This window comes from Corylus avellana, chromosome 8, assembly GCF_965113065.1.
Source record: "Corylus avellana chromosome 8, dhCorAvel1.hap1.2, whole genome shotgun sequence".
NCBI lineage: Eukaryota > Viridiplantae > Streptophyta > Magnoliopsida > Fagales > Betulaceae > Corylus > Corylus avellana.
Genome location: NC_142497.1, coordinates 638,865 through 653,925, shown reverse-complemented (window position 1 = coordinate 653,925; position 15,061 = coordinate 638,865). Strand labels below are relative to the sequence as shown.

The 15,061-nt window shown below is 36.7% G+C and overlaps 3 protein-coding genes and 1 pseudogene across 3 annotated transcripts; 3 read left to right on the top strand and 1 right to left on the bottom strand.

Moving 5' to 3' along the window:
- The first annotated feature begins 217 nt into the window (after positions 1–217).
- LOC132163653 (Bifunctional inhibitor/lipid-transfer protein/seed storage 2S albumin superfamily protein) lies at positions 218–1,464 on the top strand. The gene is made up of 3 exons (XM_059574021.2): positions 218–669; positions 765–854; positions 1,152–1,464. The coding sequence occupies exons 1-3, from the start codon at positions 336–338 to the stop codon at positions 1,289–1,291; spliced, it is 564 nt and encodes a 187-aa protein (XP_059430004.2). The 5' UTR covers positions 218–335; the 3' UTR covers positions 1,292–1,464.
- Positions 1,465–3,294: 1,830 nt separating this feature from the next.
- On the top strand, positions 3,295–5,826 carry LOC132163640 (transmembrane protein, putative (Protein of unknown function, DUF538)). The gene is made up of 2 exons (XM_059574009.2): positions 3,295–3,910; positions 5,409–5,826. The coding sequence occupies exons 1-2, from the start codon at positions 3,422–3,424 to the stop codon at positions 5,451–5,453; spliced, it is 534 nt and encodes a 177-aa protein (XP_059429992.1). The 5' UTR covers positions 3,295–3,421; the 3' UTR covers positions 5,454–5,826.
- A 1,934-nt stretch (positions 5,827–7,760) lies between these two features.
- LOC132164790 (DUF538 family protein, putative (Protein of unknown function, DUF538)) lies at positions 7,761–11,457 on the top strand. The gene is made up of 2 exons (XM_059575349.2): positions 7,761–8,387; positions 11,211–11,457. The coding sequence occupies exon 1, from the start codon at positions 7,847–7,849 to the stop codon at positions 8,384–8,386; it is 540 nt and encodes a 179-aa protein (XP_059431332.2). The 5' UTR covers positions 7,761–7,846; the 3' UTR covers position 8,387; positions 11,211–11,457.
- Positions 11,458–13,967: 2,510 nt separating this feature from the next.
- Positions 13,968–14,900, bottom strand: LOC148583942 (EG45-like domain containing protein; annotated as a pseudogene).
- Between the last annotated feature and the right edge of the window lie 161 nt (positions 14,901–15,061).

The window sequence follows — 15,061 nt, the reverse complement described above, 5'->3', positions numbered from 1 at the left end:
TCATAACAACATGTAATTTAATGTGAATTAACATGGTATGCTTAAGAGTTAAATAACCAAGTACTATCAAAGCACTAAAATTTTTGCCGTAATTCTAGGTAAGATGTTTTGAACCACCAATCCAAGGCCTGCCCATTTGAGGACAAATTATCACCTTCACATGTGAAGTATCCAGTTTGAATAATTATCACGAACCACTAGTTATTCAACTCTTTTTCCCACGCCCCACATTCAATAAAGTCACAACCAAAGCATAAAAAGGCACAGAGAGACCCTCTTTCTGCCATCATCTCATTCCCTAATTTCCACCTTTTTTCTGACTTCTCTGCACAGCAATGGGCTCAAATAATGCAACTTTGGCGTTCTCATTCACCTTGGTGTTGCTGCTGGCTGGCTTTGGCAGCTCAAACTTGGACCAAGACAGAGCAGAATGTGCAGACCAGCTAGTCGGGCTCGCTACATGCCTTCCATATGTTGGTGGTGATGCCAAAGCTCCTACTCTGGACTGCTGCACTGGCCTGAAGCAAGTCCTGCAGAAGAGCATGAAATGCCTCTGCATCCTGATTAAAGACAGAGATGATCCCAGTCTTGGCCTCAAGATAAACGCAACGCTTGCTTTAAGCCTCCCCACTGCCTGTCATACACCAACCAACACAACTGAGTGTATTTGTAAGTATACTTATACACACACACACACCCACATGTGTTCACTATTTTCTCAGCCACCAATTGATGATTGGTTACAATATTGGTGATGGATTCAGCTCTTTTGCATCTGGCACCTAATTCAACTGATGCTAAAGTATTTGAGGGATTCTCAAACAGCACCAAAGGGAGTACACCAGTTGCCAGTGGTAATAAATTTAATTCTTGTCTATATAGTTTTTTTTTTTCCCAGATTTGTACACGGATTTAGAGTGGGATTTGGCTTTGTTTCAAAACAAAATTGTGGAAAGTGTCTCATTTGAAAGCGTGTTTTAGAAAAAACATGTTAATTTTTTCATGTTTTCAAACTAAAGGCAAAGGAATAAAGTTTACCAAATGTTTAACTGCGATTTGAAATTGTTATTATTTCAAACCGCACGTTTTGAAACCACCGAACTTAGGAAGTTTGCATTTTTGACTAATCTTTTTCCTTTTACTGATTTAAGCTAAAGGGAATTCCACCAGCAGTGGATCAAGTGCTGCAGAAAACAGTGATGCTGGGGTGAGAAAGAGATGGTTGGGAGCAGAGATGGTCTGTGGGATTTTAGTATGGTTTTTCACATCAAACCAACCTTTCTATGTTTGATAAAATTGTATGCTCCCCCCCTATTTTGGTCATTATTGTATTTTATTTGATCAGATGTATGTTATACTAGATCCCTCTTTTTCTTTGTAGAATTTTATTTGCCATAAATTTTCCAACTGCACTGGACATTCAATGGATCTGCATGGAGCAATTGGACTTATTCCAGTGATAAATTATTTTTTAAGTTTCAAGTGATGCCACAATTAATGGAGTATCTAGACAAAATAGCCAACATCTAATGGTCTGTTGGTAGCCACCACTCCAGCAGAGAAGAGAAGTACTTTAATTTTCCTTTTGGTTGCCATGAAAAACAATGTTAAAGAGGATAATAACAACTGGCTTCGTTTGTTAAATTTTTTTTATTTTTTTTTATGTTCTTAACAAACAATCTAAAACACAATACACTTCAAATCATTTTACATTTATGTCACATTAGAACATTTTTAAAAAAAATACCCTCCAAAACGCTTTATCAAACATACATTATCTCTAACTTGATCAAGATCCTCTCTATTTTAAGTGAAATTGAGATGATTCACAAATCTAACCGTGTATATGCTACTATAAGGCACGATGAACATTATTCAATCCAAAAAAAGTTCAAAGAAAAATAAAGAAGGGTTGGCCATGACATGGAGATGGTTTGAGCCACTGGATTGGAGTTTATGCATGGGAGTTGGTGTCATGTGTGGTTCCCAAACTTAATTTGGGCCATGAAAGATGGCCTAGAGATGAAAGCTATTGAGCTTCACGAAACAAAAAGATATGGCAATGCACAGCCCAAATGGGTATATGTTGGAGATGATCCAATAAAATATTTACTTAGTTCTATTTGTTTCGACGGAAAATATTTACTTAATATTTTCAAATATTTTGTTGCGCTTGAATGTTTTGGTCAATCTAAAAATATTTTTGATCGACCGTAAAATGCTTTTTTGTTTTTCATATAATGACTAGTTTTTTTTTTTTTTTTTAACAAAAAAAGAAGTAAAACAATTTCCATTCACAACTCCTCTCCTCAAATTCTCCCTCCTGCAAATGCTCACACCATGACAACATGGTAAGCAACAAATTACCCACAAATGTTAATCTGACTATTTAAGAACAATAATGTCTTGGCCCTCCTGCTTTTGGGGGGAAAAAAATCATGTACACTTCAACATTCTGTTTGCATTGGTGGGTGCAAAACAACAGTAACATTTGTGGGTGAGAAGAAACAAAAGCATCTCTTGTCTCCTTTTTATTTTGTTTTCATTTGGGGGTTGGGAGTTGAGCCTGATTCGAAAGGTGTGGACATAGGAGCTGCTTCTGCAACATCATTCATTTGAGTGGTGACCAGTTGCAATACTTACAATCTAAAAATAAATAAATACATGAAAGAAAAATAAAACATAATTATCTTCTTGTTTTTAATGGAATAGGATGTCTTCATTTCAAGTGTAAAGGATAGGTTTAGATTTTAACTTTACATGCTCTTTTATTTATAAAACGTTGCCTTAAAGACTTCTACCCAATAACAATTACGTGTATAAAAGATAGACTAATACATAACAACTAAGCATAATATGATAACAAAGAACATCTCTAAGATGATTTGGAAATAGACTCGTTATTCCTTCATAACTAAGGCTAACATAAACTCCTTATTTAAAGGGAAACCCAAGAAATTAAAATAAAGAAAGATTGATTTCCAATTTCTCCTACTTCATTAGGTGATGATTCCCAATTCCTTCTATGTCAAAACAAGTGTGCCTCTTGAAACTCTTATTCACCTAACACACATGATTTCCTATTGAATCTTAATGGTTTTTGTCCCCTCATCCTTCATTCTAAACTTCATGTCTATTTATTCATCTTTTAGCTCTTTTTTAATACATATTTTCATATCTAATTCCCTTTTACTAGTCAAAAGGCCTTGCAATTCAAGCGAAAATTTGTCTTCAAAAGGATAAGGTCGGCTCAAGTATAGTCAAAGAAAAGGAACGATGCCAACACATTATCCATGACTCTCAATAAATGCACAAAACTTTATCTCAATTTGCTCCCCCCAATAAAACCCATAAAACTCTCTAAAACAAAGAAACAAACACTTTACCCTGGCATTTTCTCTCTGTACAAGCCACTGAAACCATGGCTGCAAACACGAAAACCCATCTGGGTCTGATCCATTTCCTGCTGTTCTTCCTGTCAATCCTCACGATCCCTTCGCTTTCGCTCTCTGACTCCGACCCCACAGTCTACGAAATCCTCTCACAATTCGGGCTCCCGAGCGGGCTCTTACCCGACTCGGTCGTCAACTACACCTTCTCCGCCTCCGACGGCCGGTTCGTCGTCTACTTGGCCAATCCTTGCTACGTGCAGTTCGACTACTTGGTCTATTACGACAAGACCATCACCGGCAAGCTCAGCTACGGGTCTATCACCGGCCTCAAGGGCATTCAGGTCCAGAGGTTCTTCCTGTGGCTTGACGTGGACGAGATCAGGGTCGATTTGCCCCCCTCCGATAGCATATACTTTCAGGTTGGGATCATCAACAAGAAGCTCGATCTGGGTCAATTTAAGACCGTCCATTCTTGCCGCGACAAGGTCACTGGGACTTGCGTCAAACGGTTTTTTGAGGTATTGGTTCCTGTTGTGGTTTGTTAGCTATCTTTGGATTCTCTTATTTCGGTTATTGTGTGCTTTTTGGATTACATGTTTGGTGAATCTTGTTGTATTGAGTTTGGTTCTAATCTGGGTTTGCAAATCATTGGAATTCTTGAATTGTTTCTGAAGTGATGATTTTTTTTTTATTAGGAGAACTAATCCCTAGTTTATCCTTTATATTTTGTGAATCTTCAAGTCGTAGATCAATTTCATCTGTATTATTATGGAACTTAATAGTAGAGTAGCAAACCAGTTTTTCATTATTCAGATTGAATTCTTAAATGTATTTGAGAGCATTATGCTCTGCTCTAGTTGGTAGGAAGGGTAAACTAGCTAGATTTCAGGGTTGAACCAAAGATTGTAATTGGGAGAGATAACAACATTGGCGCTTCTTTTAAGGCTCTTCAATTGGCTAAAAGATGCAGTTCATATATCGTGCCCAGCATGTCTCTCTCTCTCTGTCCTTTTCCCATGCCTATTACCGCTAGTTTGTTCTTTTCTGAGGGATGGGGTAAGTTTTCTCAACTCTTCTGACCTGTAGATTTCTCTATACCGCGTAATTGAAGGGCGTGTGAGATGTTGGCACCATTTGATTCTTCTCTCCTTCTAAGAAGTTTCAAACTTCAGGGAAATTTTGTCTTGGAGTATTTATGATCATAGGCGTTTTGTGATCCGGTATTGATCAATTTTGGAACAAGGAAGACAAGAAAAGACTAATACTTCTGCTTGCAAACACAATAGTTGCTTTCATACGGTTTGCATAAGTTCAGTCTCAATGGTTGCTCTGTTGAGAACCAAGGGCCGGGCCACGTAGAAATTAGGTTGTGACTGAATGTTGTTGTCTTTCCAAAGTCTGAATGAGCAGGCATACTCTTCTTCATATGAAAATTTTGGCTCTCCATTGGTGTCTAAGGAAGGCCATAGCCTTAATATTAATTTGTATTAAGGAGAACACTAATTTGGTGTGGGTAGCCTAGCTTATTCCATATTTTGTCCATGGGAGATGCGCTACCCTGATTAAGAGAAGTTTTTAGCCCATCTATATTTTTTAAGTCATATAGATTAACGTTGAGGTTGCACAAAGATGTTATTGCTGGAATTTCTTTTCTTTTCTTTTCTTTTCTGAAGGATATAATTGATTGTATGCACAGATCATCTCATGTTGGGTCCTGCATAAATAATGACAATACTATACTTTGCTAGAATCACATTTTCTTGAATTTCTGCTATTAACAGTCAATCTCTCTGAGCTAATGACTATATAAATCGGTCATCATATGGCGAAGTATGACATCAATGCATATGTTTATTATGTGATGGATTCCACAAGTAGTTTTTGTTTGGATCCTATATTTCGTTTCATGCACTTGCATTCCCTTATTCAAATCGGAATATTATTGTTGAAACTTTCCTAATGATGTGCTTCAAGATACTGGCTTTCCATGTTGCCTAATCTTCTTCCAACTTACAGCTCCCAACTCCTGTGAAGGAAATTGAGATGCTAATGACCGAGTAGACGTCAGGACGGCAAGAGTACTTGCGTCGTATGGTAGTGTGGTGCTGAAAAGTGTTATGCAATTATCAGCCTTCTAGGGCCAGAGGATATTTCGGACTCACAAATCGTTTGTCTGGTAGTGTCATATCTAAACAAGATTGTACATACCATGTACATACTGGACGAGATGAGATGTTATCATGCCTTGGTTTGAAATGCATCCCTATTTCCGCTGTTTGAAAATGTACTGTACTAAAATATCATATTGGGGGAAGTTTCCCCATGCATTAGATTAACGAGATAGCCAAGAAATTAGACTAAGTTGTGAAAACAATGTTCCTGCCAGTTTGTCCTTTTAATTGTCACATATTGGAACTTGTCAGGTACATTTTTACTGTTCTTTTTCAGTGTGTATGTGCTTGTGGTGATTGCTCTTGGGTAATTCTCGGCAGGAGAAGGATCCTCTCCATTTCCAAGCCTCTTTCTATAGGATAGAATGGTCAAGAAAAGAAAGTGAAATGACCATTATACCCTTGTAAAATTAGGCATTATAAAGTCTGTCATTGTAATTGAAGCAGGGATGCAACAGACTCCGGTGCAACTAACGAACAAAACCACCCGTGAGCTCGCTCGGGATCGGCTCAATAAAGCTCGGCTCGTGCCCGACTCGATTATTAAATGAGCTGTTCGTGAACACGAAACTATACTCAATTATTAAACGATACATACTCGTATAAAACCCGGCTCGCTCGTTTAAAGTTCGTGAACATACTCGTATAGGGGCTCGACTTACTTATAAGCGCGACTTATATATATATATATATATATATATTTATGCTTATATATTATGTAGCATAAATACTAAATATATATAGTTAAAATATTAATAATGTAGTCATATGATGTATAACTATTTATAGTTAACTAATGTATTGTGTGTATTAAACTAAGTTAACTAATTAGTTAATTGGTTTAGTTATATATATATAGAGAGCTAATTGGTTAATATTAAAAAAAAAATGTTAGATAATTTGTATATATAATAAACGGTTTTTTTTATCAAAGTTGCCCTCAATTTGTTGGTTGGGAAGTAAAACGTTTTTACTAATATAATTTGTCTCATTGGGAAGATGAGTCATTTAAGTTATTATTATTTTTTTAAAAAGTTTGTATTAGTTGACCTAGCTCGGCTCGGCTACTAGGCGAGCTCGAGCTCAGCTCACACAAGGAATTTTCCTTGGTGTGCCGAGCCAAGCTTAAATTTCGGAGCTCGGCATGAGCTCGAGCTCATAAAATTTTTAAATGAGCTGAGCTTGAATAGTCCTGGCTCGCTTAAACTCGGCTCGTTTATAGCCCTGGGTGCAAGCAATTACCAACTGCCATTTTAGCTATGCAATCAATAATTTATCTCATACGCAACTTTACCCATTGAATAGGGTTCCTTTTCTATTTTCTTTTAAAAAAAATAAAAATAAAAATATATGTCGTTAAAAGTGCAAATATGCAACTCAAGGATACATTCAATATACAAGAAAAATACATAACTTGAAAAATAGAACAAGTTAAGAAAATCAAGAAAATTAATCACATTAAATCCATAGCAGTTGTCCAATGATAAAAAAAAAATTTAGAAAAATACAAATCGAAAAAAGACTTAAAAGTTTTGCCCCTTCAAAACTTCTATTATTTATATCCATATAAAGACACCACAAAAGACAAAACAACACCATCTTCTACGCATATGTGGTATGATGACCGCTTGGCAATCCTCTCTAACAAGCTAATCCAACACTCTTAAAAATAGCACGCAACAAGGCATTGACAATCTCATAATTGATAATGAGATTATTTGTAGACTTTTCATTTCTCTTACACATATAACACTAATCAACTACAATAACTTGTTTTTTTCGTAAAGTTATCTATGGTAGGCATCTTTTTCAGGGTAGCTGTCCAAATAATATGTTGTTTCCTAAAGTTATCCGTGACAAGCATCTTTCCTAAGTAGCTGTCCAAAAAAATATGTCGCACTTGACCTTATTCTGCCAAATAATCTTCCCCAAGAGGGATTGCTATCTTGAGGTACAAAGACATTATTGAGCAATCTAACCCCACAAACAAGTTTCACTTTCAACTTTTACCTTTCTTTTAACTCCTCTATTATCTCTATGTCTCTCAACTTTTAGAGAAAAGTTTTAATGAAATATAATAGACTAAGAAAAGACTTAAGATTAACAATATTTAGAAGCCATAAATTTAATTCTAAATTACTTAATTAAAATACAACAAAATCCTATTTGATTTTATGATTTTAATACGTTAATGGGATATAATAATTCAAGTCTCTCTTCCTCTCACGCACCCAAGTCGGTGTTGGTCCAAGGCCTCTCACGCTCTCCCAAAGCTTTCCATCAATGGCTTCTCCATACAAAATCATCATCTCTCCAGTCTCTCTCCTTCTTCTACTTCTCACCCTTGTCTCAGAAACCCATCTCTCTCTATCCCTTAGAAACCCAAAAGGGCCAAAACTCAATCCCAACCGTCCATCCTCCCCACTCCAATCCATTACAGACGTCCACGACCTCCTCCCCCAGTACGGCCTCCCAAAGGGTCTTCTCCCAAACAACGTCAAGTCCTACAATCTCTCCGACGACGGCTCTTTCAGCATCGAGCTCGCAAACCCATGTTACGTTCAGTTTGACCAGTTGGTCTACTATGGCAAGAAAGTCAACGGAAAGTTGAGCTATGGGTCTGTGTCCAGTGTGTCTGGGATTCAAGCCAAAAAGTTGTTTATTTGGGTCTCGGTGACTGGGATTCAGGCCGATAAGGAGTCGGATTCGATTGAGTTCTACGTTGGTGCTTTGTCGGAGAAGCTGCCAGCTAAACAGTTTGAAGATATTCCGGTGTGTAAAAGCAAGGCCTGCACTACTGGCACTCACCCAGAGTCGATCTGAGGTAATATACTATCTTTTTCTTTCTGTCTTTTTTTTTTTTTTTAATTTGTTTTTATGCTGGATGATATTCATGTCGGTAGTTAAGAGATTAATGATTATAGAAGCAAAAGAAAAAAGGATTGTTGGCAAAATTTAGAGAAAAAAAAGGCTTATAAACAACAAAAATAGATGAATAAACTAAGATTGTGGATTTTTTGTTTTTGGCTGGTAATTATGGTCACTCTTTCTAATTTTCTTTCATAAGCTGTCCACGAAAGATTTAATATTTAAACAATGAAAAATATAAAGAAAAATATGTGATGGCTCTTCAAAATGGGGCAAAAACAGAAGGAAGTAGTCTGTTGATCTATTGGTTGGAATCACTAGATCAGCAATTTAAGGATCAAAGATTTCTCTTGGTTAGTATATTAAGATCTGGGGACCAGTAGATAGGGAGTAATTTCAGAGCCACGGTCTTCTAATCTCCCAAATGAAAATGCAGTTCTGGAATTTGTAGTGTGAAGTGTCCAGGACAACTTGCTAATTCCTTTTCATTAAGTATTCAATTCTGATTATGTCTTCGTTTGTTCACTGGAAGTGGGTGGAAAAGGGTTGCACTTGTAGTATGTCTTAAGACTAGGGAATCTTACAAACCTAGATAACATTCTTGAATCAAGCATTGTCTTGGCTGTTATCTTGGAATCTATAGCAGATTAACATACCCTGCAATCTTTTGTTTATCTTTTACCTCTGTTTTCATTTTTTTTCCCCCTTATTTTATGAATCATGTGTTCAGTGACTTTGTTATTTCACAAATGGACAAGTAACTGTTAATGCTGCTTATCTTCTTTTACAAACATTGACCAAAAACAGTTGCTGTCTTGTGAGGCCAAATGTCTTTGTTGGGAGGAAGAACATAAGCAACAATGTCTTCTATTTGAAGGAAACACAAGCCAAAGCTTGAAAAAATGAATAAAAATAAAAAAATAAAAAACTCAATTCAATTGTATTCTTGATTCAAAGATGCCCAAACAAAAGAAATGCACCCGGTACTTATTACACTACCAAACTAACAAGAAAAGGAAACTGACTACCAAAGGAAAAGTCTTCCAAAGAAAGGGTAATTTGCAATCTAAGTTAGGAAAATGAAATTACAGAAAGGCAAAATTGTAATCTAAAGGGAAAGAGCAAATCCATTCTTCAAACAGTTTCACGTTATTTTACTCATGCGTTTGGCTGCCAAAAATCCCACTCGTTCAGCAACTTTCCTGAAGCACACCCAAGAGGCTCGGTCATAACCCCATTCAAACACGGGTGTGATCGGGCTATTCGACCTTTCTTCCCAAATTTTCCAGTAACACTCCCGTTTGAACGGGGTGCGACCAGCTCTTCCTGTCTCGTTCCAGGCTGTGCTACATCACTAATGCTGTTTTTTGTATCCTGCAGATGTTATGTTGCAGACTTATACTATTCTCATGTTAATGTGAAAGATGATTCTCTATGGATGATGAATGGCACTAGATATCTTTCATATATCTGTTGTCGTTGGTCTTTAGGGTGTGTTGAGAAATTTAGCCACTCATGTCTATGAAAATAAATTCCATTGTCATAGTGGTAAACATCAACAAAATAAAGAGAATAAAATTTGGAGATAAAACACTGAAAGACTTGAGTCTAGTTGTCTGTCTCCTCCTTTTCTTTCTCTCCCTTCTTTCTATTTCTCTCTGGCGGCGCTCTCCTCTCTTCCTTTTTTTCCCTCTGTTTCTTGTGCGGTGCCAGCCCACAAAAATCCCAACTCCCCCTATGTTGTGCGGCTGGCTCGTTTCATAAGAGAATGAACCCCTTTTCTTGTTGGCATCGTATTCCTCTTTTTCCTTGAAGTGAAGTCTATTTGTTTTTGTCCTTTTGCCCATAAGACAACACGTCACCTCCAAGCCAGCACCCACAATGCCTTCCTAGACTTCATTGTGTTGTTTCTCTTCTTCTTCTTTGGTTCCACGTTGGAGGTTTTCTTTGTATTTCTTTTGTTCTTTTCCTTAGTTGACTTGTCTTGTTTTCTTCTTTTGGATTGGAGATATACTATAGTGCAATAGAAAGACCATTTTTTGCCTATAAAAGTCTTAGGTAGTAAGAGGCTAGTGGGTGGGCCCACAACAACTATGGATAGAGCCTATGGCCTCTTGTTACCTAAGACTTTTATAGGTAAAAAATAGTCTTTTTATTGTACTAAAGCATTTCTCTTTGGATTGCTCGTGGGCCATCTTGTTTAGCCATTCAAGTTTCTTTCTTTTGTTTAGCTTATCATGTTTGGGCATTGAAAGTCTCTTTTTCTTTTCTTTTTTCATTCCTTGGCTTGGCTTGGCTGGATACTTACGACAATTCCTACAAAATACAATTTCTTGTCTGCCCAAGATTAATAATTGAGCATTTTTCTACAATTGAATCTAAAATGTAGGAATTAAAATAGAACATAGTACGATAATAATGCTTATTTTGATAAAGAAAATAGGCATTTTTAAGCTATTATCAAGGAACTGGGGTGGGATGATAAAGGAAATGTGTTTAGCCCGTAAAAAAATCTTTATTTTTTTGGTACTTGAGTAATTGAATTATGCCGAGTTATGTCCAATATACTGAAGACTGTGGGACTACCATTTTAAGATTAATATTGCCTTAATTTGCTAGAGGCATATCTAATCTAGGTTCGAAAGACTATTTTAATTATTCCATTTGGAATACTTCTATTGTCAGCTGGACATGATTCTTTCTTTTTCTTTTTCTTTTTTTTTTAAGTTGTTTCTAAAGTCTGAAATTAAATGTTTCTCTAATTCTATTGCTATTGCAGGCGAAGAGAACCTTTACATCCTTGTGCTATACTGATTCGATTTTAAAGATGTCCAAGTTCAGCCATATGAAATGGCTGGGGACAACAGAAGCAATTACTTATTTGAATTTGTAAATATTCTACTTGTTTAATAACTCTGCACATGTTTCCATGACTGCCGAGGCATTGATCTATAAATAAATCTCCTCTATGATCCATCATGAAAATTTCATGCTTCATTTATATATTCAGATGCAAAATTTCAGAAGCAGAGTGCCGTCAGATTTCCAAAGGTATTGGTTGTAGACCATTTATCATCTTAAAATTGCAGGAAGCTCATCAATGCAAGTCAGTAAATCCATGCAAGGACTCTTCAAATCATTTTTGACGTCATATGAATCATCACAAAAGAAGCAAATTGTGTTATCATTTTGCATAGGTGATATTATGAATGGATGTAGTGTGGGTGTGATGGATCGTAAAAACTAGTAACAAATGAAGGATTTGAGAAGGTAAAAAAAGAAAAAGAAAAAATAGATAGAAATTTCTAAGCGTTTCTTATTGGAAAATGATGAAAATTACACGGAACTAACGGCCTAAGCCCTCGTCATTTAGCTTATATAGTAAATCGAATCACAACTAAGTTGGTTTGTCATGATCTCGTCCGGATAAGACTACTAACGTATTCGGACGAGTAGCACAATATATGCTTCTCTTCTAAACTTATTATGAATGAATTACTGAACAATTGTCTCAGATCTCTCATGAACCCCTTCTCGTTCAAACAAAACAAGCATCTTGGATCTTCATGCATGCAAAGCGACTTGTTTGAACCCGAACCGACAGCCATTCTAAGCGAACCTTCCTTGGACCCCTTTCCAATGTCATCTCAGTAAATTAACTTGTTCAGACACAAACATCATCCCTTATTTTCTTCATGAATTCTACAATAATCTCATATCCATCATGCTTGAGACCTATCATAGTCCAGTTTGTTTGCTCATATTCAAACATTTGAAGCCTTTGGTCAATGGTGGTTATATCTGAACTTGGTAAGTTTAATGCCATTACGCGTTTGCTCCATCTAACAAGGCTAGCCAGCACAACGTGAAAAGCACCGAATGGTCACTGTGTTCTAGTAAACATTGACTCCTAAATACTTTATGATCTCCGAAGATTAAAAAAAGACTCAAACAATTCCAATCTGCATAATAATTTAATAATAGGGTCACAATCATCCACCTTCCTTCACGTGTTGGAATAAAATATAAAGCATCTCTGTATGAAAAGTTGACAAAACAAACCCTAAAGACTACAGAAAATGAATAATTTTCTGCAAAGTTGGAAATAAAATAGTAAGGTATTTGTTTTTTTCAGTTGGCTTTTCATTAGCATCGTCCAAATTTCTTTGCTTCATTTCCTTTTACCCACGCCAAACTCGTGCTAATTCTAAGTTTTGAGGATGCAGCTATATAAGTGCACAAGTGTGGTGTTCTGAGACCATCCCTTCTCTTCTCTCATCACTTCTTTCTCTCGAGAGATCTTATTAACTTGTCCAACAAGGCAGCTGCAATGGATCATCAGAAAGATGTGTCTGTCAGTGGTAGCCTAGGGATGATGAACAAGGAGAAAAACAATGGGAGGAAGCAGATGGTGAACAGGCAGAGAGGTGTGGAGGATGATGGAGACATAAATGAATTAGCTGATGCTTTTATCAAGAACTTCCGCAACCAACTAAAGATTCAACGGGAAGAATCCTTCAAACGATTTCAGGAGACGGTAGCTCGAGGGGTTTGAGTTGTTTTTCAGGACATTTACAAAATGTGATGCATATATATATATATAGGTATAGCAATAAGGATTGGTTGCAGAGCATTTATGTATATCAATAAGGCTCATTTGTGAGTCTCATGGCATTTATTTTCTTTCTTTTTGGATGAGTATTTATGAGTTTTTTTTGGTAACAACTATGATTTTGGATGGCTTCAAGCTCCAATCTTTTATAAGTTCTCTAGTATATCACCAGAAACAACTGTAATGTTAACGATGAAAAGAGTTCAAAATATTGACTCCATTATCATGCTCAACCTTTTTCCCTTTACCACAACTGTTTTCAGCCCATTATCAACTTGGTCCACCAGGTTTCAGCCTTGCCTGCGCATATTGGCCCAATTTGACCCAGCCAAGGACCCGATCCACTGGTCTTGGGTCAAATCAGGCCTTCCAAGCCCAACCAAAGACCCACAAAAGCTCAATCCATGACCCTTGCCACTGGCAGCCTCCACCGACTACCACTCATCCGGTCAACCCCTCATCGCCGTTCAACGACTAGACACCTCTACCTACCACTATTATTTACCTACCAGCTTTTCTTTATAAATAGGGACACCTTTTGTATTATGCATTACATATCAATATATTCAAAATATAGCCCTAATGGTCTTCATCAATCTTTTCTCTCTTTGCTTCCGCTCTGTTTTCTTTCTCTTTCATATATCATATTATATATTTCTACACAGGTAAAACCCGTTCATACACTCACATAGCCCTACACTATTGCAAGTGCAATAAGACAAGACTATTTCATTGAATCTTAATCCCGTACAATGAGTAACCTCAACAGAGTGATTTGAAATCATGCAAAGAGCAAGAACACTAGTGTTTTTTTTTTTATGAAAAGTAATTAATACATGAAGTTTCAACATACAGGCCAGTGACATAATCTGTGAAACATATAGCATTAGTTGGCATTATTAATGTTGTAATTTGCCCTCACAATCAAGCGTACACACGAAAGTTTATGAGGACCTTGACTTTCCCAGCATTTGGATCAGCAATTCTGGAGAAAGCATGTCTAGAGAGATTGATTGTTGAAGGACATTTTGGGCAAGTATCAACCACTCTAACAATTACGCTAGAAGAGGTGCATGGATTTGGGGAAAGATTTGTGGCCCCAATGCATTTCACCCAAAGCAATCTCCCACAGAAAAAAACTCTTTTTGTCGGCATGAAAGAAGTTGGTTACTGCAGCTACATACACACCATTGTCTTTGTATCCATAACATGAAGAGGCTGCCAAAACACAATCGCCATTAGTTATTTACAGTTTGGATTTGTACTTAATGATATTGTTCAACTCATTACTACCACACACGAAAACACACAAAAAAAAAAGAGAGAAAAAAAAAAAGGAAAATATATTGTTTAAGTAAGAGGAAAGACAGGTTTATTTGTTAATATGTTGTGCGAGAACTCCAAGGAATTGGCTCGAATGGTAAGTAACTTGGCCCGATTGCCTCATAAAGCATCAGGTCTAAGATTTGACTTTCCTTGAGTGCAAACAATTTCGTGGCGTCACCCCACGAGTGAAAGCTTGAGCTTTACATGACCCATGACGATTGGCACAGTATTCCAAGGATCTAGGCGAGGCGAAGCCTTGAATACCCTTGTCATTAAAATTAATAAAAAAAAGTTGTGGGAGGTGACATAAATGTAAAAATTGTTTTCTGTTTTTATGGATTTTTTTTTTTTTAATTTTTTGTTAATATTCTTGTTCTAAGAGGAAAAAATAAATAAATAAATATACATATATATATACTCACGAGTATAAGGAGGGTTATAGAAAGCGGTTGTCCCTTCAGAAGCATATGCAACTGAGAGAACCCACAAGATGGTCCCAACCATCATCACAATCCGCATAACGGCATGCATTTTCTCTATGTGTGCCATCCGTGGATCTAAACTGCGTTTTCACTTTACATTTATATTGGAAAAATGCCTACATGAATCCAATACAAAAAAGTATTTAAATCAAATACTTTTTTGTTAAATATTTTTTTTATATGGCAAGGGTCACGGCTTGAATTGGTTAG